Source organism: Danio rerio, chromosome 18 (assembly GCF_049306965.1).
Source record: "Danio rerio strain Tuebingen ecotype United States chromosome 18, GRCz12tu, whole genome shotgun sequence".
Classification (NCBI taxonomy): domain Eukaryota; kingdom Metazoa; phylum Chordata; class Actinopteri; order Cypriniformes; family Danionidae; genus Danio; species Danio rerio.
In genome coordinates, this window is record NC_133193.1 from 12004623 (window position 1) to 12031327 (window position 26705).

At 34.1% G+C, this 26705-nt stretch overlaps 1 protein-coding gene and 1 non-coding gene across 3 annotated transcripts; both read left to right on the forward strand.

Annotated features, from left to right (window-relative positions):
* lepa (leptin a) lies at nt 1-26705 on the forward strand. 2 transcript variants are annotated; one of them, XM_073928775.1, is made up of 5 exons: nt 1-329; nt 24789-24897; nt 25014-25116; nt 26056-26235; nt 26329-26705. In XM_073928775.1, exons 4-5 carry the CDS (start codon nt 26092-26094, stop codon nt 26683-26685), a joined length of 501 nt encoding a protein of 166 aa, XP_073784876.1. In that variant the 5' UTR covers nt 1-329; nt 24789-24897; nt 25014-25116; nt 26056-26091; the 3' UTR covers nt 26686-26705. The 2 variants fall into 2 exon arrangements, with proteins under 2 accessions (XP_073784876.1, NP_001122048.1); NM_001128576.1 differs by lacking the exons at nt 1-329; nt 24789-24897; nt 25014-25116 and having other exon boundaries at nt 26092-26235; nt 26329-26685.
* Nucleotides 6621-6710, forward strand: mir129-3 (microRNA mir-129-3). Its single transcript, NR_161916.1, has one exon. It is a non-coding gene; the product is annotated as a microRNA mir-129-3 (primary transcript).

The following is a 26705-nucleotide window of genomic DNA, read 5'->3' on the forward strand; positions in this document are numbered from 1 at the left end:
GTTAGATTTTGCAGCATCTTCTGAAACATACAGGGATTTTTTTACACATTCTACACGTCGGCATACTAAAGCTTAAACGCGAAATGCACAGCAGCGTCACGCGGCTGTAGTAATGCACGCGCGCGAGGAGTGTGTGTGTATGTGTGTGTATTTTTTTCTCCTACTGGACTGTAATGTGGAGTAATGGTGTCTATAGAAGGAAGATCAGCCAGCTTTTTTTCCTTTTTCTCCACCTGAAAGCTCCTCGTGATGTGACTGACGAGACTCACCGGTGAGATTTGCACTGTTTTGAAGGCATTTCAGGAGCATCTTCTGGGATTGGAAGACAGGTATTTTTTCACACATCATAATTAAGATAATTAGATTCTCCAATGTATGTAGCTGATAATTATCTCAATCAAATAACATATTCATACTCGATGTAATGCATGACAGAAAATATGAGTTAGTTGCTCAAACTGGACTATGAGTGTGCACGTGACGCGAATAATGAGAACAGGTATACAACGTCTATACAAGTTCTCGCATTAAATAACACAAATCAACGCGCATTTAAGTGATGCTGAAGTATAATTATCACCTGACATTGATGGAGCAGCCAACAGATGCTCGAGCACGCACGAGACATTTTGCTTGGAATAATTGGACGCTATTGAGAGCGGATCGTGTGCACGGCTTTACATACGTGTTGCGGGCGTGTGGTAGTATTTGGTGCTGTCATACCAGATGCGGGTGATGGGAATCAGGGGTTTTGGGTTATTTTTATTTAATTTTTTCCTCGTTCGATCTCATGTGTAGGGCGTTACCGACGGGTTCAGCACCACGGACAGTTCCCTGACACTCCGGGCACACACACACACACACACACACACACACACGACACTCCATCAGTCACACGCGCGCGCACACACTGAGGAATTCACATTTGATTACATGGCATTTGGGTTTCTGTCAGAATCAGAAGATATTTGGCTGCTCACGTGCTCGGTATACTGTTGGAGTAGTGAGAAAGGCTGTCAAACAATTTCTTACCAATATTACAAGTGTGTGTGCGTGTGCATTGAGGAGTAATGGGATAGATGCATATGAGACTGTTCTTTTTTCATTCTTGTTGCACTCGTCAGTACACTCCTTGGTATTTATCCAATGTCTTACTGATTATGAACATGAAAAGTGGGAAATTGGGCTATAATACAATATGCATTGTAGTAAAAAGTGTATTCAACCTGCCTAACTGCAGACGTAGATTTAACAGTGGTGTAAAAGTCATTGTTTGAGTTTGACTATTGGTTGTTGATCTGATTTCATTTATAGCTCAAGAATATTTCGTCCAACAACTCATTTTTCTCATTCACAGTAATTTTTATTATTTATTTAAGTGTTTTTGAAATTAGTCAGCAAAATAATCATTTGAAGTTTAGTAATTTGAACATAAAATGTATTATGATAACTTATTGTATTCACTAATGGTTAAAAGTTTGGGTTCAGTAGGATATTCAAAAGTTTTATAAAATTTAATCATCTCCTGCTCACCAAGGCTGCATTTATTTAATCAAAAATAAAGTACAAATTGTGAAAAGTTATTGCACTATAAAGTAACTGTTCAAAAGTAGCTTATGCTTTAGTTTAATAATTTATTCCAGTGATTTTAGTGAGTTTTCAGCTTCATTGCTCCAGTCTTCAAAGTCACATGATCCCACATAAATCACTTTACTAATTATAATATTTATAATATTATTATTGATGGTAATAGTAGTAAAAGTAATAATGACTAGAGAATAATTTCATTTGAAACTACATACAAGAAAGCAGTTACTTCAAAGGTTAAACAATTAAAACAAAGTTTTTCCATTCAATAAATGCATAAATAGAATAATTTTTTGTTTAATTATTTTTTAATTATTTGTTTGTTTGTTTTTTCTTTGGTAAAAACATGGTAAAAAAACTGACTCCAAACTTTTGACCGGTAGTGTATATTTTTAGTAACTGCAGGAGAGAAGGGTAAGTAGTTTGACAGTTTATTTTTTACAAATGTTAACAATTAAATGGGTGACTTTGCTCACAATAAATGTGATTACCATGTAAAAGAATATATATATTTTTTATATTCTATATTCTTATATATTAATTTGATGCAGAATTATTAACTGGGCTGGGGTGCCAGAAAAAAAAAAAAGTAAAATAATGGAAGTTAAATTACAGAAATTTATTGTAAAATAACGGCTATTAAATTACAAAAAAAAATATTGTAAAATAACGGCCATTAAATTACAAAAAGTTATTGTAAAAGTAATGGACGTTAAATTGCAGAAATTTACTGTAAAATAACGAACATTAAATGACAGAAATTTATTGTAAAATTTCAGACATTAAATTACAGAAGTTTTTTGTAAAATAGTGGATGTTAAATGACAAAAAAAAATTATAAAATAACGGACATTAAATTGCAGAAATTTATTGTAAAATAATGGACGTTAAATTACAAAAATTTATTGTAAAATAATGGATGTTAAATTAAAAGATGTTAAATGACAGAAATTTATTGTAAAATAACGGATGTTAAATGACAGAATATTACTTAATTTGAAATTTGAATGAATTCTGTTATTTAACATCTGTTATTTTATGTAAAATTTCTGTAAACCCCAGCTGCCGGAAAAAAAAAGTAAAATAACATTTTTTATTTTTTTTTACAGTGTACAAATGTCTTATTTTATCTTTTTTTTTTAAATACGTTATTCAGGTTTCAACAGCATTTTTATTATGCCAGTTATGCAAAGTTTAATTTAATATTGAAAATATATTAGAAAATTTAAATTAATTATACTAAAAAACATAAGGTAGCAAGATGCTGTTTGAAATTGTATATTCATAATATGAGTGAAAATATTAAGGAGAAAATGCATAAACACAAATCAGTATGCTACTGTATACATCTATAAAATCAAATCAGGCAAAATAATATTTTAAAGCTTGATCTAGTTGTTTTCTAAGCAGAACTATAGATGTATAATATGAAAAAATGATATTTGGTGTAACCGGCCTTAGCAGGTAATTGTTTCATGATTTGTTTGGAACAGCCTTTTTTAAATAATGCTGTGTAAAATGTGTCCCAATTACTTCACCTTTTTTGCCAACTTACTGAAAAGAAGAAAATATTTAATACATGATTTTACTGTTCACTGTTACTGTTCATAAACATGTCTGTAATCACACAAAATACAGATTAAATTTTACACGTCCTTGTAAAATATCAAAAAAATCTGATAATTTAAAAAAAATAATACAGTTAGTTGTTTTTTATTGTTACTGATGAAGAAAGTACAAACTACTTTTTTTAATTGTCAAATTAAGACTCTTTGAGTTACACACCAACATATTTAGCTCAGTTTGATTACCTAATTGTGCATTATCAGGTTAATATTGCAAAAATAATAATACTAATAATATTGCAAATATTATTATTATTGTAAATGTTTTCTTGCAATGTACCCTAACCTTTGAATATAGCAAGTATTACACAAGTTTGTGCATTTTGACTACACTGAATAAAATAGTGCAATAATTGTTTCAAAATTTGCACAATTACAAAAATAAACTACCAGTAAAACAAGGGAAAAAAAAAAATAAATAAAAAAAAAAAATATATATATATATATATATATATATATACATATATATATATATATTAAATACAAACCAATTTTTCTTAGGGTGTGTTCACACGTGGTACATTATAATAAAGGCTGCATCTCAATCGGCTCCCTAGTTCAAAATTAAAAAAAAAATATATTAATCTGATGCATTTTCACAGCAGTTTAACTCATCCCGAACATAACAAAAGGGTAGTACATTTTCGCAGAGTGTATCGTTAAGTATTTTTTATTCAAATAATTTTTTTCAAATCATTCCGGCTAGCTGAAACACAGAAAAAGTTATGCCCAAATTAAGACTTAAAACCACCCCAGAGTGGATGAAAACATCACCAACATCACATTAGGGTTAAAGGGGACCTATTATGCCTCTTTTTACAAGATGTAAAATAAGTCCCTAGACCAGAGGTCACCAAACTTGTTCCTGGAGGGCCGGTGTCCTGCAGATTTTAGCTCCAACCCTAATCAAACACACCTGATTAAGCTAATCAAGGACATGCTAGGTATACTTGAAACATCCTGGCAGGTGTGTTGAGGCAAGTTGGAGCTAAACCCTGCAGGGACACCGGCCCTCCAGGACTGAGATTGGTGACCCCTGCCCTAGACTGTGTATGTGAAGTTTCAACTCAAACTACCCCACAAATAATGTTTCATAACTCTTTAAAACATCTCCTTTTAGGCTATGATGCTAATTGTGCCATTTTAGGGACAGCCACTTTTTAATTCAAATGAGATTATAATCCTATCCCTCTTTAAAAAAAAAAAAAAAAAGGCTAGAGCTTCAGATGCCAATGTGTCAGCATAGTGGCAGATTCAAAAAACAAGACTAACATCCTGTGCTAATAAGGGACATCATCATGGCATCATGGCATTTCTGTTTGGAGTTTGCATGTTCTTCCCGTGTCCACTTGGGGTTTCTTCCTGGGGTTTCGGTTTCCCCCCCACAAGTCCAAGGACCGTAGTGTATGTGGGTGAACGGGAGTGTATGGGTGCTTCTCAGTGATGGGTGGCAGCTGGAAGGGCATCCGCTGCGTAAAACACAAGCTGGATAAGTTGGCGGTTCATTCCGCTGTGGCGACCACTGATTAATAAAGGGACTAGTTTAAAAGTGTTAACTTTAACCACTGGTGTGGTTTTGACTGAAATATGAATGCAACATGGACCAAAACCATCAATACAACCCAAAAATATTACGATTCAATGCAGGTATCAGAAACATTTCCATGCAGCAGATCTGCATATGTGTGCAATATAAGGAAATTCAACTTGTGTTGGTTCCTTATTATAAACCTTTAAGGAGTTCTCTGATAAAGTACTGCATTATACTGTATGTACATACAGCAAGCTAATTTAGCCCAGCCCAGTACTGTTTTGGTAAGTTCTGATGCAAAATGTACAGTATAATTGTCAGTTTTGTATCTGCATGTTTGGTTTTTAAATGACAGTGTAAACAGGGTTACATTTGTGTTGCTTTTAAGACCAGACCAAGCCAGCCATGACAAACACACTTCAAATACACTTCATTAAACATGTACACATAGACACCAACTACAGTTGAAGTCAGAACTATTAGCCCTCCTTTAATTTTTTTTTTCTTTTTTAATATTTTCCAAATGATGTTTAACAGAGCAAGGACATTTTCGGTCACACTTTACAATAAGGTTCATTAGTTAATGTTAATTAGGGCATTTACTAACATGAACAAACAATGAACAATACATTTACTACAATATTTATTAATGTGAGTAAATGTTAGATAATGAAAATACAGTAGTTCATTGTTAGTTCACGTTAACTCACGGTGCATTAACTAATGTTAACAAGCATGGACTTGGATGTTAATAATGCATTAGTAAATGTTCATTTATGATTAATAAATGCTGTACATGTGTTGTTCATGATTAGTTCATGTTAATAAATGCATTAACTATTGAACCTTATTGTAAAGTGTTACCAAATTTTCAGTGTGCCTGATAATATATATATATATATATATATATATTCTGGAGAATGTATTATTTGTTTTATTTCAGCTAGAATAAAAGCAGTTTTTAATTTTTAAAAGCCATTTTAAAGTCAAAATTATTAGCCCCTTTAAGCTATATATTTTTTCAATAGTCTACAGAACAAACCATCATTAAACAATAACTTGCCTAATTACCATAATTTGCCTAGTTAATCTAGTTAAGCCTTTAAATGTCACTTTAAGCTATATAGATGTGTCTTGAAAAATATCTTCATATTTTTTACTGTCATCATGGCAAAGATAAAATAAATCAATTATTAGAAATGAATTATTAAAACGATTATATATTTTTTTTAATTTGTTGAATGAATCTTCTCTCCGTTAAACAAAAATTGGGGGGGAAAAATAAACAGGGCGGCTAATAATTCTGACTTCAACTGTATATGGAATAAAGTTGCAGGTTAACTATGTCTGTATATTATAACTTAAATCTGACTGTAACTTTAACTTAATTTAATTGAAATGCAATAATGTGCACCTTTTGTAAAGCTGCTTTAAAACAATAATTATTGTAGAAAGCGCTATAAAAATAGACTTGAACTTAATCGAATTGAAAACCAAACTGCAAGTGTGAACACAAGATGTCACCTTGGAATTATAAAGTTTTATCTGCGTTTTGAATGATTTTGAGCTTCAAAGTTTTTGCACTCCATATAGCAAACAGTATGTGTGTGTAACATTTTTTTTTTTTTTTTTTAATAAAAAGTCTTAAAATTTAAACAACTTATAAAAACCATCCCATAATGTAAATAAGTTGTCATTTAATAAAAATATGTCAGTAACTCAATTTTGACAAAAATGTCAGATAGGTCCTTATATTTCTAAGGTGACAAAGTGTGAAGTATCTTTTACAGATGAATATTGAATGGTACTGACCAGGTTTGTGCTTTATGTGTTACAGATGATCTGTGGACTTCTTTCCTTCTCTATTTCTCTCGCTTGTCCTTCACGGCTCTTTTTGCGGTCTGGGCTTGCTGTTCCTTAAATCACCAGTCAGGAAGCCCTTACCCCAAAAAGTATCTGTGTGGGATCCTGACAGCTGATGATGGGGCTTCATGTCTTCTTTCTTCTGGGGTTTTTACCCTTTCTTTCGGTTTCTTACACCTTGCTGTATCTCTGAATGTAATATAAGCTCTGTTAGAAAAAGGATCAGGCATCAGAATTTTTTGCAATTAAGAATTACAATGGGGCAACACGGTAACTCAGTGGTTAGCACTGTCACCTTACAGCAAGAAGGTAGCTGGTTTGAGTCCCGGCTGGGTCAATTGGCGTTTCTGTGTGGAGATTGCATGTTCTTCACCTGTTCGCGTGGGTTTCCCCTGGGTGCTATGGTTCCCCCACAGTCCAAAGACATGCGCTATAGGTGAATTGAAGTACATAATTGGCTATAGTGTATGAGTGTGTATGGATGTTTCTCAGTACTGGGTTGCAGCTGGAAGGGCATCTGCTGCATAAAACATATGCTGGATAAGTTGGCAGTTCATTCCGCTGTGGTGACCCCTGATGAATAAAGGGATTAAGCCGTAGGAAAATGAATGAATGAATTTCAAAGTTAACATCTTAATGCTCTGATATTCAGTACTCACAGCATTCATTAAAAATAAAATGCTGGTTTCCACACTATCAATTTGTGTTAGAAAAACATAAAGAAATTAAGTTAGCTCATTCGATTTAACAAATTTAAGTGGATTGAACATAAAACAATGAAGTTGTCACAAAAAAATCTCAAGATTTGATGTTGTTTCAGCTCATTTTAAGTCTTTGAACAAACAGCAAATTCCATTTGCTTGTGCACTTGTGTTGACCTTTATTTTGGAGTAAAAGAAAATTTGATAAACCTGAGCTGCAAAAATAATGAATATTTAACTATATTTATAATTTGTCATTTGTATATTACAAGAAATATGTAGATTGTCCTCATATTAATAACAAAGCATGCAATTACAATCACAGAGGTGAGAAAATAGCAGTTTAACAGATCTAAAATAAAATTGTACCTAAAAATGAAAATGTACCTACTGTTCATAAGTTTACTTCATCTGTTAAACAGATATAATTATTATCATCTGAAGAAAACTGAAAGCCAATAGTCACTGACTTTCATAATATATATATATATATATATATATATATATATATATATATATATATATATATATATATATATATATATATATATATCTGTATGTATATATATATATATATATATATATATATATATATATATATATATATATTTATATATATATATATATATACATACATACAGATATATATATATATATATATATATATATATATATATATATATATATATATATATATATATATATATATATATTTATTTACTTTTTTTTTATTTTATTTTTTATTTTATTTTTTCTACTAAGCATATCAATGGCTACCAGTTTTCAACATTCTTCAGAATTCTTCTGTGGTCAACATAAAAAGGAAAGGTTTGTAATCATTCGAGAGTGATTAAATGGGGAGTAAATTTTCATTTTAGGGTGAATTTAACTATTCTCTTAGATAAGAATAGGGCAATTCAGCACTTAAAGTAAAGTCATGTTGTGTTTATTTCTAAAACATATTATACTAGGGCTGCACAATATTGGAAAAATCTGACATTGCGATATTTAGTTTTTTGTGATAAATATTTCGATATGAATACAATTTCAGCAAATGGCTTTAAATAGCTCTATTTGGAGGGGAAGTTTATCATTTAGATTAATTAGGGTGATTTTCTAAAGATGTGAATCATACATGAAAAAAATCACATTGCAAGCAAAAATATATAGTTACATTAGAATACGAAAAAAAGTTAAATACAGAGTGCTTTATGTTGCCATTGTGCTTTATGAGTCAAACAGAATTCAGGTACAAAAATTGAATAATGAAATGTAAAAGAAAACTGTAAAGTCTTCATTGTAATAATAATTAAGTAAAATTATTCTTCATTAAAGTTATAAATGTACGTTATCGTGGCTGAATGCTATACACTCTCTTGAAATGCCTTTAAAACACATACAAATGATAAAGTTTCACTCTGTTATGGTTATACTTTCCAATTACTTCACAATTCTGATGTATTCTCAATTGGTGATCAATTATAATCTCTTTTACAGTATAAAATTTTCTTTAAAAGCATCAGTAGTTTTCAATAAAAAAAAATACACTTCAATTTCCACTATAAAGCAATTCTTCTGTGCTTTTATTTACTCACAAACGCCTGGCCTCGACGAACTGAACAGAGGAAATCACGAACTTCTATATTTACGAGAAGGCGGGGCCACGTAGCCACACCTACCTATTACATCATCAAGACCGACTAATTGTATTTAAAGAGGTTTACTGGAAAGTTCTCGTTTAGACTGATTAGAAATACATAAACGAATTGATCCTCTCTTGAAGATACCAGGGTCTTAAAGATGCTGTGTTTTTAATTTCCTATCTCTAAACTCCATCGTCTTTGTGTGTATGTGCGTGTGTGGGCATTAGGTAGATAAAGACGTTTGTATCTTTCGTTATTATATGATACGGTTAAATGCACTTACCTTAAGACTAAATCTGGACGAATTGTTTACCTTTGCTCGATTGGGTGTTATGAAAAATTCAGCCACACGGTGGTGCTGTTGTTCTTGATTCGTATAATTATTATTAAGCAATTCATTTTTTAAGAACTTGTCCCTGCCTAGTGCCTTATTCTGAATACCACAAAAAAAATCACCTAGGATTAAATGGTGTTTGTTACAAATGTTGTATATCTGCTGATGTTGAATTCAGAGAAAAGCTTGTGCTTCAAACGTAACTAGACTTGTTTACTTATTTGAATATCTAATATGTATTTATTACTTCTGTAGCAATTCAGGCAGTGGTTCTGAGAAATATAGCCTATACTCAGACCAAATCTAAACCAGTCATTCTTTCTTCAGTTCGCCTCATTACCAACTATTGAGAGTAAGCGTAAAATAATGGATATTCCAAAACAGTTCAGACAGTCTTGATTGGACAAACAGCTAATCATGCCTTAAAACACGTCACTGGTTGAGTCAGACGTTCATATGCTGGACATATGCTCAGGAAAAAGAGCTGTTTACACTTTTTTTACACAACTGAATAGCTTCCTGTACCTTTTATACAGTTTATTATATGAAAGCATACCTGTATTTATGGTTAGAAAATGTTTGTATTGTATATTTAATATCATTTATTTTTGAAAATGTATATTTTTTTATCTATTTAGGTGAATATATCCACTATTTTTGGTGCGTTTAAACAAGTTTTTTTTAAAACAGTTTAATTAAAGATTTGTCACATAGCATCTTTAGGAATAGAAAGAAAGACAATACAATTAAATTCAAATGAGTTATTGCAACAACAAACATGACAATTATCTTGTATTTTTACTCCAAAAATAGTTATATATATATATATATATATATATATATATATATATATATATATATATATATATATATATATATATATATATATATATATATATATTTTTTTTTTTTTTTTTTTTTTTTTTTTACTCCAAAAAAAAAAAAATATATATATATATATATATATATATATATATATATATATATATATATATATATATATATATATATATTCATTCATTTTCTTGTCCACTTAGTCCCTTTATTAATCCAGGGGCGCCACAGCAGAATGAACCGCCAACTTATCCAGCAAGTTTTTACACAGCAGATGCCCTTCCAGCCGCAACCCATCTCTGGGAAACATCCACATGCACATTCACACACACACACTACAGACAATTTAGCCTACCCAATTCACCTGTAACGCATGTCTTTGGACTGTAGGGTAAACCAGAGCACCCGGAGGAAACCCACGCGAACGCAGGGAGAACATGCAAACTTCACACAGAAATGCCAAGTAAGCCGAGCCTCGAACCAGCAACCTTCTTGTTGTAAGGGGACAGCACTACCGACTGCGCCACTGCTTCGTCCATATATATATATATATATATATATATATATATATATGAAGAGTTTCGATGCAAAAACCTCTAAATGCCGTCTGAAATTTTCCTCTAAAATGAGTACTTTTATCAAGCTCCTGTGTGAATGTTCAGTAATATCACTTTAATGGCAAAGAGTAAGTCCTAACTCAACATAAACAAAGAAGGCTGAGAAAAAAAAAATTTTTTAAAGGAAATTTCAGACGGCACTTCATAGTTTTATAATGCTGTATTTTAGAGGATTTGTTTTTTTTTTCAGAAAAAAAGACATTACAGGGCTAGTTATCTTTTTCTTTAAACTTATGAAGACATTTGTAAGTTAGTATGGTGTTACTTAAAAAAATAAAATATAAACATAAAAGCATTCTTATTTATTCTACCCGAATCTCATTTGCAGTTTACAGAACTAAAGCTACTATTTACTCAAACACAAAACTACATTGTCGTTTAGAGATTTTTTTATTTATTAAATTTTTTATTTATTTTTTTGCATGTAAGTTTATTAATTTTCCTTTGGCTTAGTCCCTTTATTCGCCACAGCAGAATTAACTGCCAACTAATCCAGCATATGTTTTACACAGCAGATGCCCTTCCAGATGCAACCAAGTACTGGGAAAGCACCCATACACTCATTCACATACATACACAATGGCCAATTTAGTTTTTTCAATTCACTTATAGCGAATGTCTTTGGGCTGTGGGGGAAACCCGAAGCATCCGGAGGAAACCTACGCGAATGCAGGTAGAACATGCAATCTCCAAACAGAAATGCCAACTGACCCAGCCAGGGCTCAAACCAGCGACCTTCTTGCTGGGAGGCGACAGTGCTAACTACTGAGACATGGGTGTCGCCACTGTCACCCTTTGCTTGTAAATATTTATTTTATTTAGTGCTGGGCAAAGAGTAATTGCAATTAATCACATTCAAAATAAACGTTTCTTTTGACATAATACATGTGTGTGTGTATTATATATGTTTATTATGTAAACGTGATACACACATATATATATAGAAACAAAACTATGCAAAACTCTTTATTTAGAGAGAATTTTAATTTATATATAGTTTGTATCAGATACATTTATATTTACAAATATACACATTACACAAACATATTGTCAAAACATATATACACGCACTAACTGACAAAAGTCTTGTTGACGAAGAGCAACAAGTAATAACTTGACTTCTAGTTGATCATTTGGAAAAGTGGCAGAAGGTAGATTTTTCTGATGAATCATCTGCTGAACTGCATCCCAAGCATCACAAACACTGCAGAAGACCTATTGGAACCTGCATGGACCCAAGCTTCCTACAGAAATCAGTCAAGTTTGGTGAAGGAAAAATCAATGTTTAGGGTTACATTCAGTTTGGGGGTGTGCGAGAGATCTGCAGAGTCAACAGTCTATTAGGACATTTGTGCTGCTCATTACATTAAAAACCACAGGAGAGGGCAAAGTCTTCAGTATGATAGTGCTTCTTCTCATACTTCAGCCTCCACATCAAAGTTCCTAAAAGCAAAAAAGGTCAAGGTGCTCCACAACTGGCCAGCCCAGTCACCAGATATAAACATTATTGAGTTGATAAGATGAAGGAAGAGGCGTTAAAGATGAATCCAAATAATCTTGATGAACTCTGGGAGTCCTGCAAGAACGCTTTCTATGCCATTCCAGATGACTTTATTAATATGTTATTTGAGTCATTGCAGAGATGGATGCAGTCCTCCTAGCTCATGAGAGTCATACACAATGCTAATTCTTTTCCACTGCACCATTACTTTATACTGTACATTATTTCTGTTAAGTGACAAGACTTTTGTCTAAGCAAAGCCAGGCCTTACTGTCTTAATTAAATAATTAAAAGGCATGATCATATTTTATTTTGGTAAAATAAGTGTAATGTAGAGGCCTTTGCCTTTCATATAAGCCACTTATATACCAAATGATCAACTAGTAGTCAAGTTATTATTTGTTGTTCCTAAAACTTGGATAGGCGGCAAGACTTTTGTCAGGTAGTTTGTATATACTGTACATACTGTATATATAATGTAAACCCTTTTTTTAAATAATCTCTTACGGTCAGCATTTTAAAGCAGTTTTGATTTCCAGTAACGTGCATGAACGCATGCAGAGAGCTGGCTGCTTGAAAGAAACACTTACTCAACATGTGGTTAACATTAACTGCTTCTGATTTTGAAACATCAGGACTGTTAATATCACATTTTGGTTATTAGGAAACCAAGGTTAATACTGTACCAACAGTTTTCTTACAGTAAGTGTGTTGTGCTACTTCAGCAGCCAGTGCACATTTACCTCATGATGACGTCAATTATTCTGCGTGACGTTTCTAAAGTCAGTAATACAGACATATTGAGTGATATGTTTAAACTGGAATAACGTGTGTGTGTGGTTGCTGGAACAGACTGAAAGCATCCACGAGACACTGACTAAGACTTCGTTTATTATGCTCTAATAAAACTCATCTGCTTCATCATATAATGGCCATAAAATGCAGGATAAAAGCTTATGTATGTTTCCCAGGAGGTGAGGGACTGGGTGACCCCATTGACCTATGCTTGTTTAGTACTGTAATGATGATATAGATTACATATATGGGTCAAAGATTAAGTGGTCTTCCTAGAATCAAAACAATAAAAGTGTACAGCTTTATTTATTTTCCTTTGCATCCTTTGAATATGTCCGGTATAATTCATTTTCTGTTTTATCTTTGAGACTATTATACATTTTTTAACACTATTTATTAAAGGTAGAAATGCCTTTCAGTGTAACTTACAGCTTATACTGTAGCCAAAATTAGTTTGTTAGATATATTTAAAAACAAGTTCACTGCAAAAAATACTTTACTTAGAATTCTTGTCTTGGTTTTAGTCCAAATATCTATATCAATTCTTAAATCAAGAAGCATTTTCTAGACAAGTAAAAACGTATCATCTTGTTTTCAGAAATAATGTGTCAAAGTTAAGTGAGTTTCTCCTTAAAACAAGCAGAATAATCAACCCAGCTCATTCTGAACACGTACCCCTATATACATTTCTTGAGAGCGCCAAATACATCCAAGGAGGTACTTTTTTTGCATTTTATGTTTTCGTGAATCCACCAGAGGCAGCTGTGAATGCTTTTTAAGATCTCAAATTTCTCTCGAAAGTGCCATTCACGCCTGCTGTTCTCATGTAAATCCACCAGAGGCTGCTGTCAACTGACTGACTGACTGACCCACCCTCTTCCTTTTCTAAACCCAACCAATAGTGTTTTCAAAAGCATAGATTAACTCACCCACTAGTTTTAATTTCGACAGCAAATTTTGACAAAAATTTCACTTTTTGTTTTGAGTCATATTTTAGTCTTAGTCTTCATATTTTAGTCTTTCTTTTAGTTTACAAAAATTTTTAAAATCTAGATTTAGTTGCCTAAAATATATTTGGTTTTAATCTAAGAGTAATTTAATTAAAATATTGTATATAATTATTTGTCTCATTAAAAAATAGAATATAGCTTTTCCATTAAAGACAAAAAAAAATTTATGTACATTGTTTATATCACGTCAAATTATGTGATTGCAATGAAATAGTTAATAAGAAATAGAAAAGAATAAGAATTGTTTGGAGATATGGGTCGTCAGTGTTGCTTTTATAATTTGCTGCAGTGAAGGTTTTGTTTTCATTTTCTCTCTATGAGAGCGCTGCTGGACTCACGTGTGGAAGAAATACGTTTGAACAAAACATTTTTTACCCAAGAGCTTTTCGCATATGGAAATTGTGAAATCCGGATTTGCTGCTCGTCTCCTTTAAAAAAAGACGCAGCTCTAGTTGCTGTTGATTGGCCTGTCACTACTGATTTGGTAAGTGTGTGCGATCAGTGCCCTTTTTTTTGTTCATTCAGATGGCAAAGTTATAGCTCATATTGTCAGCAGTACAGTAAAGACAGACCTTAGTCAAAATGATTTCTAAGTTACTTAGTTTACGTTAATATCCCTACAATATTATGGACTGAAAGATCTGCTGTAATTGCTGCTCTCCGAGTGTAAACGTGAACACTGCTAGCAAACTATTGCCGACCGTCGTGTTTAATTTTCATCGAATTTTGTGAAAAGATTGTCTAAACACACACGGCATTCTGACCTACCGAGTGCATCTGAGTTACAGAGAAATGCAGAGGTTTTTTTCTCTTATAAGACGTGCGCTATCAAACATTCTACCGTCATTAAACACAGTCACTGCCTTTCTCCCATGCGTGTGTTTTTCCTCAATGAAAATCAGCGCGTGCCCAAATGGAAACTCCCATTTTTATTCAAATTCTTGCTATACCTTGCTCAGTTAAACATCATTTGGAAAATATTTGAAAAAAAAAAACAATGACAAATAATTATGACTTCAACTGTATAAACAGTGTAAGAGCATCAATTTCAAGAAATCTTTTATTTATTTATTTCTTTATGCTAATTGCATAAATGCTTTATTTAATGTTTTTTTTTCTAGGGATTTCAGTTAAATCTCAAATTTTAAATAATTTTTTTTTTTTTTTTTTTAAGTGCCAGTGCAGTAAGTATAAGCCACGTGTATGCATTTTCTTAACTACATTGAAAATAAAATCCTAAATTGAATTATAAACCTCTTTAACATTCAATAAAACATTATTAACCCAAGGTGTAAGTTATGATTGAGAACATTCATCGTGGATAAAACATGACTAATAGCTACTTCATCTTGGATCATTTAATTTACATTTTTATTGTATTAGTGTTTGTGTTATGCAGAAATTAGCATGCAATACATGTGGCTTTTAATCACAGGAGACTGCAAAAGCAAATAAAACACATCCTTTCCGTCCCTGTCTGACGTAAAAGACGCAACAGCACTCGGCAAATGATGCAGAGTGCAGAAATCATAATAAGTCTCCTTGCGCAACTGTGCTTTTCTTCCGTCAAACTTTCCAAACTTTCTCTCTCTTTCTTGTAACTGCATTATGGATATCTTGTGAACAGTTCTGAGAAGTGCTTGACCTTTCCAATAATAATTTTAATAAATCCTATGCTTTTCCAGAATCAACAACAATCCTGAACTTGAGGTTAAATTTCTTTGGAATTTTCTTAAATTGATTTCTCTGATTTTTTCAATGATCAATGAATTTCTCAGATTTTTATCAATGATTGTCCTGTTTTAATTAGTCCAGTGTGTTGATTCTGAAGACAAACGCTTGTGTGTGCATGTGCGTGTTTGTGTGTGTGCGTGTGCGTGTGTGTGTGTGAGTGTGTGTGTGTGCAGGAGGCTAAAACCCGTTTGCATGTGCACAGCTGAAGCACTTTAAACAGACCTGTTTCAGGATAAATTAATTATTGGTGTACCCTGCACATCTGAACTAATCTGTGTATTTATAGTTACATGTACAGTCAAGTTTAAAATTATTCATACCCCTGGTAAATTCTGAAATAAAGTTTCATTAAAAATAATTTCTAAATGAAATATATTTTTTTCCAAAATGATGCCACTTGTACATTAACCTGTCATTTCCGGTCATAGTTGGCCCTGACTGTCATAGGCATTTCCCTGAACTGGGTTGTGGTTGGAAGGGCATTCGCTGAGTAAAACATATGCTGGATAAGTTGGCGGTTCATTCCACTGTGTCGACTCCTGTTAAATAAAGGGACTAAGCTGAAGAAATATTAATGAATAAAAATTCATATAAAACAATAGCTTGATTAGTATTTAAATTAACTTTAATATGGGCTACTTTTGGTGCTTCACACCTTTTTGTTGATCTTTTTTTTTTTTTTTCCCAAGATTTAGAATATTATCTCTATTATATTGTCTCTATTTAACAATACAGTAGGTCGGTAGTGAAAGATGACTTAACTTTCGTCAGATTGTGTGGTTTTTTTGGACAGATGTTGGATTCATGAAAAATAATTGTTTACATTGGCAAAAACTGATTAGCTAAAGTCATGACACCTAACAGATGATTCATCTTCAACGATGGGCTATTTTCACAATTTAAGATGGAATAGCAGCAAAATAGGACAAATGAGCTTCTGGGACAAATTCTGCACCTTTGTCAGTGAGGGGGTCTTTCAAACCACCCGAACCCCCCTAGCTATGGACCTGATATTAGACAAGACAGGACTATTTTCTGGACACTGCCACCAAAACAAGAATAAACAAGACCTAAGTAACAGAATCCTGACACTGGTTGACTCTTAAAGGGATTGGGAGATGAGACTCTGAATGGTTTATTCTCATAACACACCCATAACTATAGGGCCAGACGGAATCTGCGGATGTTTCTTGCTATTTCTGCGGAGAATTTTGGTAAAAATCTGCGGATTTCTGCGGAATTATTTTGGAAGTATCCAGCAGAGTATCAAAACTAAAACCTAAATATATGAAATAAAAAGTAATAAATTTCTGAATAAAAACTTAATCAATTTAGATTTACAAATTTACTCAAGTAAATAAACAGAATTAATAATCAACAAAATCTGTGAAAAATCTGCGGAATTCTGCGCGCATATTCCGTGTGGGCCTACCCATAACTTATTAAGAGAATGAGCATAACCCTGCTAGACCATGTGCTGCGGTGCAGAGCGTATTTTTCAATTCTTTAAATAGCAAAAGTGGATTCGGACACGCCCTTAATGCTTTTGCGCTTTGGACTTTGCGCCTAGATTGTTAAAATAGACCTCTAAATCAGAATTTGCCAGGGGTGTGAACAGTGGCGGATTTAACCAATTAGCAAGGTAAGCGCATACTTAGGGCCACAGGAAATCTGAGGGCCCCCAAATAAATACTTAGAAGTATAAATTATACCTAGAAAATTATATATAACATCGTTTTCTATCATATTTTGTATGGTGAGGGTATATATATATATATATATATATATATATATTTTTTTTTTTTTTTTAACTTAATTATTATATCTGTGCTAATGTGTCCCCCACCCTCAATCATGGAGCAGCCTAGCAGACAAATCTGTAAAGATTATTAAAAAAGAGAGAGAACTTATTATTTTCAGTTGTGAATTCCTTTTAGGAAAACAAAACTTTGAAAAAGTTTTACAGAATGCTTGACATGCCATTATTATTATTCATTATTACAGTAAATGAGATTGAGCGATTTAAGAAGGGCAAACAGCAAAATAAATTAAAGTACAAATGGTGCATTTTAGGACTTTCAGGCCCCATTGGCTGGAATTGCTTAGGGCCCTCAAATTACTAAATCCGCCCCTGAGTGTGAATAATTTTGGGTTTGACTGTATACTAAAAATGGAGTATCACAAAGCAACATAGGTTTTGTAGGATTTTTGTTTTGTTATACAGCATTCTTTACCTCATAGCTCTTATTCAATTTAAGATATCTTTATTGTGCATCTATTAAAATTATTACTAAATCGACAATAAAGTCACTTTGTTAAACTGTAAAGTAAAATTTTCAACATCAAAAGTGGACAGAGCAGAGATTAAGGTCCCCTAATGCAATTCACAGCTATAAATAAAGGGAAAACACTTCACAAACATCACAAAATACAGAAACTGGTAACGTAACATATGTTTTTACATTTCAGTCTTTGTACTGTACATATGCAGTGTGTTAAAACTCAGTATTGTTTTGTAAATAAAGTTTGAGTGACACAAGGTTATATAGCAGCATTCCTGAACAATCTGTGTTCCTCTCACTTTTAAGTCCCAGGAGATCTTGACGAAACTCCAGCTCCAGAAATAGAAACACGAATTAGCAGTTATAGCCACAAAAACGACAAAAATAGCACAACCTACAGGCTACAGGAATAGAAACAATTCCTTTGCTGTCTTTTCAATAATTTCCCGTAAACTTTGGCAGAGCGTGAAGAATAACAAGGCCACTGCTTATGGCGGAAACCAGGTGTCGGGTTTAAAATAATTAGCACAACACAGAACAGATGTGGCGGCGCGACATCTGGCTAGCATAATGCTAACGGAAGAACAGCGTCTCGAATGCTACACATTTGGCTGGTCACGTGACTGAGCCTCTAGAGATTACAGTAGTGCGTGCTGCTGGATGTTGCATACCGAATACATACCGGATGAGGACATTTCCCGGCCATGTCCACACATTCCAGCATTTTATACAGATATGCTAAATTATCTCATCATTCTTCATTTTAGAAATCCTGTGGAAAAAAAGTTTTGCACATAGCCTCAGTTACAGGAATCAACACATTTCTGGAGAAGCCTTAAATGTAATTTGTCAGTACAGATCTGTCTTTATAGTAAACAAAAACACAAAAAAGATAAAAATGAAACAGCATTTAGACTGATCCTGGCTCTCTCATCTTTTGTGCCGTAGATGCTATGATTCCTATCAGATTCCTTAAATCTAGCAGAATCAAATGCCCAAATCTGAAGATTAGAGATTAAATTAATGTGAATTCATTCATTCATGCATGTATTTTCTTTTCTGCTTAGTCCCTTTATTAATCTGGGGTTGCCACAGAGGAATGAACCACCAACTTATCCAGCATATGTTTTAAGCAGCAAATGCCCTTCCAGCTGCAACCCATCACTGGGAAACTAATGTGAATTCATATTGTGCAATTTATTCAATTAAAATTTTCCAAACTGCCCTAAGTGACCCTGGTCCATGGAACTATTCATTTATTCATTCATTTTCTTTTCAGCTTAGTTCCTTTATTAATTTAGGGTCACCACAGCGGAATGAACCGCTAACTTATCCACCATATGCTTTACGCAGCGGATGCCCTTCCAGCTGCTACCCATCACTGGGAAACATCCATACACTCTCATTCACATACATACACTACGGCCAATTTAGCTTACCGATTTCACCTATAGCGCCTATTTCACCTATACCGATTTCACCTATGTCTTTGGACTTGTGGGGAAAACCAGAGCACCTGGAGGAAACCCACGCGAACATGGGGAGAACATACAAACTCCACACAGAAATGCCAACCGACCCAGCCGAGGTTCAAACCAGTGATCTTCTTGCTGTGAGGCAACAGTTCTACCCACTGCGCCACCGTGACGCCACCAATTATACGTGTTATTTATTTTTTAGGTTTATTCAATAAAATAACACATCTGAAAGCTGAATAAATATAAGCTTTCATTTGATAAATGGTTTGTTAAGATGAGGCAATATTTGGCCGAGATCTAGATCCTGGAATATTTAGAGAAATCTGGAATCTGTGGGTTAAAATAAAAATACTCAGAATATTTCCTTTAAAACTGTCAAAATTAAGTACTCAGTGACGCATAATACTAAAACAAAATCAATTTTGATATCTTCACAGTAAGAAAAGTATAAAATATAATGGTTACTTCATATTCTGATTTCATTCATTCATTCATTCATTCATTTTTCTTCGGCTTAGTCTCTTTATTCATCTGGGGTCGCCACAGCAGAACGGACAGCCAACTTATCCAGCATATGTTATATCCAGCGGATGCCCTTCTAGCTGCAACCCAGTACTGGGAAACACCCACACCAACACAGCAGAACATGCAGAAATGCCAACTGATCCAGCCGGGACTTGAACCAGCGACCTTCTTGCTGTGAGGTGGCAGTGCTTACCACTAAGCCACTGTGCCCCATTCTAATAACTTTTGGCACAAAATAAAATCTATAATTTTGACCCATGCTGTGTATTTTTGGCTGTTTAACATGAGAGGTCCATTTGTTCAGCATAAGATGCTTTGTGGTCCAGGGTCACCAATGTGTAATTTTAGGGAAGCGACATTTTTTACTTGGAAAGTACATTTAAGCCGACAACTATGTACCATATCTTCTCTTAACGTTGTATTTTGTTTAACCTTAGTGCACTATTTACCTATTCCCACATGGAATTTGCGCACACTAAAATTCACTGATTTCCGCAGATTTTTAGCCCATCATTAAGTCTATGTATTTACTTGTGTAACTTTATATTTACAATTTTTTTAATTTTTTACTAATATTTTGACATAATATTAGTTTTAAATTTTTATATGATTTATTTAGAATATAGTTTGTAAAGTAATATTTTCTGTCTTTGAGTAAATATATTATATAAGAGACTTGCTTTGTTTACCGAATAAGTAGATTTGAATTGTAAACATTTAATAACATTCATTTATTCATTCATTCATTTTCTTTTTGGCTTAATCCCTCTATTAATCTTGGGTCACCACAGCGGAATGAACTGCCAACTTATCCAGCATATGTTTTACGCAGCGGACGCCCTTCCAGTCGCAACCCATCACTGGGAAAACATTTAATAACAGTTAAAATGTATTATTGTTTATTTTATATATTGTTTTTCGTTATGATACTCCTAAAATTATAACACATAAGTCCGCAGATTTCACATAAAATTCTCTGCAGAAATAGCAAAAAATGTCTGCAGATTGTGTCTGGCCCTACCTATGATATACTGTAAATCTTTTAGGGGGGAAGAGTGTAAAGATACGTATAGGTACTGCAGCTGCAGCAGTTAGAAAAGAGAGAGAAAAAAATGTTGTGCCCCTTTAAGTATAAAGTTTAAGGATTGTGTTAAATATGGGGGCTCTGTAAACAAACTTACAAAAGTTAGATCTGTCATTACAACAGCCCACCCACAGCCGGACATCCTGTGACTCACAACACCAACACCTGACTGCTCAATACTTCCCAACCTCTAGATCAATGTTCCATAGTGACCCAACACTGCATCTTTCCGACGTGTCCCTTATTTGACAGCTTAATCTGATGATCATTTAATTAGGAGTGATTTGGCTTTTTGATAATTACCTTAAATTCAAGACGTCCACATGTGACATTCTGCTTGGTGTTGCTCACATCCTCTGATGCAGAATTTTGTACATAAATGGGCAGTTTTGTGCTCCTCCAAGCGCAGGGTTAAAAAACAGGAAAAAGCAGCGCCGTCTGCAGAGGTGGACAGCAAGGACAGAATAATACTCTGTATCAGCATTTCTGAAAATCAGGTCTCTGGACTCGTGGGCATTCATATGAAATACCCAGAGGGTCAGTAAAAAGTTTGTGAGCAAGGCTGTAAACAAAAATCTCAATTTTGGAGTGGACTGCCATTTTTCTCCTTTTTAAAATCTTTTATTTTCATTTTTTTGGTTATGACTCAGATTGTGTGTGATTTCGACTCCTAAGTTCTTGTGTCGTGAACATGAAAGAGGCTAGTCTAAATGTTGCGTTTGACCAATCATTCCTTTCTGTCTTTAACAACATGCTTAATGTAAAAGACTAAACTATAAATTGACTGAAAGAAGTGTGTAAACTAATCTCTATGACGTATTATAAGTGTAGTAGATCTGTATTATTACCATATCTCTATGAAGATTTCCTCCGTCGTATTATTCCAGATTGTAGCACCAATATGACATATGGGAATCAAAAGATTTTTAATGTCTTAATCCATGTGTCTTAATATATGTGTCTACCTCAGGTTACATGATCCTGTAGTATTTAGTTTTCATGTAGTTCTTCAAACTTGATTTTATAAAATGCAGTGATGTGCTGACAGGGTTTTATACATGTTTGCTCTTTATTTTTAACACTATTAGCTGGCAACATTAAATGCATTGCTGTTAGATTGTATTCTATAATGCTAATTAGTTTAAAAGTTCGTTAATGCATGTAACTTTTAAAACTAAGGTATGGATTTGTTTAAATAAAAGCTTTAAGTGAAGAGTATGGCATTCAGTGTAATCATTTTAACATAAAATATATATACTGTGTGAAGTATTTAACTCAAATTTTAACACTGATAAGGAGTTTATATTTTACAAGTATTCTCTGTAGGAGTACTATTTTAACTACAAAAAGAGTTAAAGTTTAACAAAAAAAAATGTGTTAATTTATCTAAAAAAAATTTAGTTACTTTAACTCTGTACTGGAGTTAATTTGATGGTCACGCATGTACACTCAGATTGAGTTAATTTTAACTTCTAGGGAGTTTATTCCAAAGACCAAAATTTGCAGTGCATTGTCTCCCTTTCGTTTTGGCATGTTTAAAAGCTGTAAAGGTGACATGGTGGCTCAGTGGTAAGCACTGTCACCTTACAGCAAAAAGGTCACTAGTTTAATTCCTGGCTGGGTCAGTTAGAATTTTTTGTGTGGAGTTTACATGTTCTCCTCGTGTTCATGTGGGTTTCCTTTGAGTCACCCAACTACCCCATAGTCCAAAAACATGCGCTATAGGTGAATTGAATAAGGTAAATTGGTGGTAGTGTATGAGTGTAAATGAGAGTGTATGGGTGTTTCCCAGTACAGGGTTGCAGATGGAAGGGCATCCGCTGTGTAAAACATATACTGGATAAGTTGGCAGTTCATTCCGCTATGGAGACCCCTGATGAATAAAGGGACTAAGCCTAAGGAAAATGAATGAATAAAGGAAAGCTGCAAATTGAAGAGCTTCTAAGATACGTATATGTGATATAAGCTGATGTGGAGGAGCAAAAAAAATCAAAGTCTTTATGTTGGTAAATTTTAAAGTACCAAAACCTGATATTCAAGAAAAGGGTTAAATTGGTGCCGTGACCCATGGTGAACTTGGGAAAACATCAGTCTTCTGCATGGCCTCAAGAGGCACACTAACAACTTACAATAACGGCTACAGTCTTTAGCATCTTGTTAGCATGGCCCATTCAATGCCTGTTTGGTAGTGTAATAAAAACCATATATAGTAGTTGTGTGAGTAAATCTTCCTCTTTGGGCCTCAACAGGTGCATGGTAGAAGCTGTGGTCTTTAGTGTCTATCTTTCTATGCCATAAATGCCAGTTCTGATCCTGGTCTGAATGGAAAAAGTACAGTAGACCTGGAGGTGATAAATTGGTGCGGTGACCCAGAAGGAAGTTTTTGTGTGAGTAAATCTACCTCTCCTGTCCTCAAGAGGTGCACTGGCTAGTGATGGTGAAAGCTGTGAGCTTTATTGTCTACTTTTCTATGCCAGAAATGGCCGTTTTCATCCTACTCTGAATGGGAAAAATACAGTAGACCTGGATGGGGATAAATTGGTGCCATGACCCTGAAGGATTTGAAGTTTTCATGTGAATAAAACTACCTCTCTTGGCCTCAAGAGAAACACTTGCTACTGATGGTAAAAGCTGTGGCCTTTAATGTCTACCTTTCTATGCCAGAAATGGCCGTATTTACCCCACTCTGAATGGGAAACGCACAGTAGAGGTTATAAATTGGTGCCGTGACCCAAAAGGATTTAAAGTTAAGGGGATGAGTGTAAAGAGGCCAGTAAAAATTTCGCCACACTAACTTGCTGTAAAGGCAACAGACTTTAGCATGTTTGTTAGCAAGGCCCGTTAAATGCCAGTTTGATGGAGTGTAATAGAGGCTAGGAATAGGAGTTGTTTGAGTAAACCTCACCCTCAGAAAATAGAAGCTGTTTGAAAAACATCCCTCACCTGGCCTCAAGTGATGCACTAGCTATTGACGCCATGCTATTTCAAATCTCGCTTGGTCCGAGGAAAGCAGAACCAGCCCCAGAATGTGGGGAATGAGAGTGAGGTAAGGGGTAAAAGTAATGGAGGCCCGCATGTTGCAGCTATGTGATGCAAGAGTCTTTACCATCCTTGTAGGTGCACACACCCACATGCCGCCATACCGGAAAAGCTAATCAGAATCTCATTTAGAGCGGGGCAAGCAAAAGCAGAAGGGTTACATTGGTGTCATGAATGGTTGGAATGAGGTTTAGGGTTAAGTTCAATGAGGGCAACCAAATAGGGGAGTAAACCTCACTCCCTTGGCCTCAAGAGGTGAACTAGTGACTGATGGCAGAGGCTGCGGTCTTTCAAGTCTCCGTTAGTACGTCATTCCCCCAAGTCAGAATGGGCCAAGTAAAAGTAGAGGGGTTACACTAGCTTGTGTTTACAGCATCAAGAGGCACAATGCTGCAAGCTTCACCAAGGTTTGCTTGACCATGCTAGTCTATCTATAACTGACAGGAAATTAAAGATATGTGGTCTGTTTTGCATTTATTTATCAACTGTACAAATATTACTTGATGTCCAGTCTATTTTCCAACACACTAAGTATGAATGCGTATCAAGATCTTCTTAATAAATATGTGAAACTGTTTAACTTATGTTGGCGAGTTCCTCAACAGAGTGCATCCCATCGGAGCCAACTCTGTCATAAGACTAGCTCCTTGTTTTAACAGCTACAAATTCATAATGAACTGCAACACATTCCTCTACAGACACCATCCATGATTGGTATGTATAACAGTTAGATATATTTGTAATACATGCATGCGTGAGATGAGTTGAAATTAAGGTGACAGTGGGGGTGATTCGCCCCCCTCATGCTTGTTCTGCTCTGGGAGAATCAGGCAGGGGAAAGCTGAGGTGATTCACACATGAGTCAACGGCTATCAGCTATATAAGTCCACGCACTCATGGAGCCCGGCATCATACAGTCCTCACATCTCAAAGGTAAGCCACCTTCACTCATACACTATCTGACACTTCTATGAGGTAACAGTGTAGTGTTTTCATTTATAGCCTTTAGAATGCTATTTTCCTGTTTATTTGATTTAAAAACTAAATTTAATATTCCAAAACGGGAATACAAAAAGATTAGAGAGCTTTTGGAATTAAGCAATCATTGTTTATACAAGAGCAACATGCACTTTAGGGAATTTGCTATATTGGAATCTAATTGTAGGCACGGGGGCTGTAGTTTTGTTAATTTAGAAGTAAAATTGAGTATATTAGATTGTTTGATGTTGCAGACTGGAGAGGCCTGAGGTTCGCGGAGATGCTCATTGTAATGCCTATATCGCATTAGAGTTACATTAGAATTTTTGGTACATGGAAAATCTGTTTTTAATCTTAGTAGTAAAACTTACTAAGTAGAAAGTCTTGCAGATTAATTGTGATGTGCAATCTAGATCCACTTTAATATCAAGCCTGGATTGCGAGATAGTTAAATGACTGGACAGCTTTAAATACTGGATGCAAATATTGAAGTATGAAGTAGTTTTTAGGGATAAAGACTTAAAAACAATTGAATATAAAAACAAATTTCTCTCTGCAATTGCTAGTAAATTTCACAAACACTAAGAAACAGCAAATAATACATTGATGTAATATTTTAAGTACACAGTATTTTCTTGAAAACTGTAATCAAATAAGGTTAATTAAAAAAACAATTTTTTTTACAATACTATGAAGTTTTGAACTTGAAGTTTTACAAAAGACGTAATTATTATTTAAAAGAATATTAGGAATAGATTACATTTTTACATTTAGTAATGCAAGTTTTTTTTTCAAAACATTAATGTTTTTTTTTAATCAATGAAATTAGAAAAGCATCTCTTTATTGCATTTTATTATAGGATTCAAATAATGTTTACTGATTTCTTCTCACAGGTATTGCTGAACTATTGCAAAGAGTATACAGGAAGTATGCGTTTTCCAGCTCTCCGCTCAACCTGTATTTTGAGCATGCTCAGTTTGATTCATTGCATTCCCGTTCATCAGCATGACCGGAAAAATGTCAAACTGCAGGCAAAGACCATCATCGTCAGAATCAGGGAACACATTGACGGGGTAATGAGTTAAAACTCATAAATTTAACATGAACTAATGCATGCAAAATTCATCGAGACTTATTTTTTCTTTCCATCTCATCTTCTCTCACAGCAAAATTTACTTCCAACGCTCATCATTGGGGATCCAGGACATTATCCAGAGATTCCCGCTGACAAACCCATCCAAGGGCTCGGCTCCATCATGGAAACCATTAATACCTTCCACAAGGTTCTTCAGAAGCTTCCAAATAAGCATGTTGACCAGATACGCCGAGATCTATCCACACTTCTGGGTTACCTGGAAGGCATGGACTGCACACTGAAGGAATCAACAAATGGGAAAGCGCTGGACGCTTTTCTAGAGGACAGTGCTTCATATCCCTTTACTTTAGAGTACATGACTTTAAACAGACTGAAACAGTTTATGCAAAAGCTGATCGATAATCTGGACCAGCTGAAAATCTGCTGATTAGCAGTTATAGTATACTA